Here is a 2,228-nt window from a genome sequence, read left to right as displayed (position 1 = left end):
AGGATTTCCACAAGGAGACCAACAAAGCCAAAAAAGTTGGGTCCAGGGGTGCCTGCAGAGACTGATGCCTCAACAAAGACAATGTGTGGAGAGGACCTAGAACCTGCTCAGATATAACCCATAGTACCTCAGTTTCCATGTGGTTGTCCTAGTAAAGAGAGCAGAAACAGTCTCTGAAATGAACTTGGTTGCCTGCTCATTGGCCACATCCTCTTGCTGGGGTGACCTAGCCAGCCCACAGAGCAAGAGGGTCCAGGTAGTCCTGATGAGACCTGATTAGCTAGCATGAGAGAGTAAGGGAGGAGGTCTTCCCCTATCAATATTCTAGGGGAGAAGGATGGGGGAAAGAGGGAGGAAGAGGGGGGAAAGAGGGACTGGGTTGTGACAACAGAGGTGCTACAACGGGGATACAAGATCAATCAGTTGTAAAAGAGAAAAATAAACAACTGTTTTCTTAGATAATGCTGTTTGCAGCTTCAGTGGTACCTATTCTCCATGTTTGTAGTAATGACTGTGTGAACCTCAGTTGCTAGTAATGGATTTCTACCCTTCATTATGTGACTAAGTTCTGCAGGAGGAGCTTTAGAGGTGTTCCTGAAGCAGTTATCTGGACAGTCATACTAATTTTACTATAGAGAGAACATGGAAATAAATCCCTCAGGCATCAAGTCATAAAACAAACAGAGTACTGATGCTGAGTCTTTTATTCATTAGCAATTCACCCCAAAAATTAATGTGGAAAACTCTTGCTTCAGTTACTTTTTGAAACATGGTCAAGAGACCTGCTGATTATTTTGATGTGACAATTCACTGTAATCTAAGTATCAGCTGCCTGGGTCTCACATGGCACATTGTCCCCACTCACAAGTAATAATTACCCATTGCTTTACTTTCAATTTCCAGTTCTCCAAAGTCTATGGCCCCGTGTTCACCCTGTTCTTCGGCATGAAGCCCACTGTGGTGTTGCATGGGTATGAGGCAGTGAAGGAAGCTCTGACTGACCATGGGGAGGAGTTTTCTGGAAGAGGAAGCTTCCCAATGTTTGACAAAATTAATAAAGGTCTTGGTAAGTAAGTGTACATGTTCATGTGTGAGCTGGGCGGTATTCACAATGAGGAAGAAGATACAAAGTGAAGGCCAGATTTGCTTCTGGAGCTCAGGTTGGGCCTCTGTATTGTTGTGTGTTCTCAGATATTCTTTCTCTTCCTGGAATCACTTTGTAGTTTCTGTTTCTACTCATGTAGGAATCGTTTTTAGCCATGGAATCAGATGGAAAGAAATAAGGCGCTTTTCTCTGACGACCCTGCGGAATTTAGGCATGGGCAAAAGGAATATTGAGGACCGAGTTCAAGAAGAGGCTCAGTGCCTTGTGGAGGAACTGAGAAGAACCAATGGTGAGGAAAGCTTTGTGTTTTGAATTTTCCATCCTGTTCTAGGTTTGGCTATAAATAATCTATTGTTTATTCTATTTCAAATGTTTTCCTTTTGTTTTTGAATCAGATATCATGAACAGAGCTTTCATTTTAATTTACTGATGTGTTATTTCCTTAGTACAACTATAACTTATTTATTGCTGATCATTTCATCAGAGAAAAATTGGTACTGATGAGGGAGGCGGTGACTTTATCTACATTTATGGAGCCCAAATCAGATGATATTTGTTTCATTTTGTTGAACTACATTGGTCTCTACTTCACTGATGTTCCAAGGTATCCTGAGGGCTCATGTCCACAGTTCTGAGTACTAATAATTCAATATTTTTTAATTTCTTAGCTGAGAGTAATAGAACTTTATCATGATTTCAAAAATTAACATTTCTTCTTACTCTGTGATTTATATATTTTAGAAATTATGTGACAGCATCAATGTGCTAAACACACAAACCTAATGAAATCACTAGTTTAACTGAACTCGAACTATATTCATTAACATTTTATCTCATCATTCTCAAAGTGTATTATGGATTTGTCTTCTGTCCTGTCATTCAATTCTCCCCACAGTCACTGTTTTGCTTTAGGGCATGGGCAGATCTTAATTTACTGCCATTGTGAATGCTACTCACCTAGGATGTACCTGTCAAGGAAGACTCAAGGTTATCTGCCTACATTGTGAAGGACTTTTTCTTCATGTTCTTTTCTCAAAATAAAGTGAAGAAAAGACTGAAAAATCCCAAAGGGTTACCCATTATCTTCTTTGCTAAAAAGAATACATTCACTGATAGAATAGTA

General features: G+C 39.8%; 1 protein-coding gene across 1 annotated transcript; it reads left to right on the top strand.

Moving 5' to 3' along the window:
• Nucleotides 1-918: 918 nt before the first annotated feature.
• On the top strand, nt 919-1,427 carry LOC129674402 (cytochrome P450 2C25-like). The gene is made up of 2 exons (XM_055604363.1): nt 919-1,066; nt 1,245-1,427. The coding sequence occupies exons 1-2, from the start codon at nt 946-948 to the stop codon at nt 1,415-1,417; spliced, it is 294 nt and encodes a 97-aa protein (XP_055460338.1). The 5' UTR covers nt 919-945; the 3' UTR covers nt 1,418-1,427.
• Nucleotides 1,428-2,228: the final 801 nt, after the last annotated feature.

Source organism: Psammomys obesus, unplaced genomic scaffold (assembly GCF_907164565.1).
Source record: "Psammomys obesus unplaced genomic scaffold, mPsaObe1.curated_primary_1811, whole genome shotgun sequence".
NCBI lineage: Eukaryota > Metazoa > Chordata > Mammalia > Rodentia > Muridae > Psammomys > Psammomys obesus.
Note: the sequence above shows the minus strand (reverse complement) of the source record. Positions and strands in the feature narration are given on the sequence as shown.

Coding starts and splice junctions, on each gene's coding strand:
- LOC129674402 (XM_055604363.1), top strand. CDS start 946: ATGAAGCCCACTGTGGTGTTGCATGGGTATGAGGCAGTGAAGGAAGCT. Junction 1,067..1,244: donor CAAAATTAATAAAGGTCTTG/GTAAGTAAGTGT, acceptor CTACTCATGTAG/GAATCGTTTTTAGCCATGGA.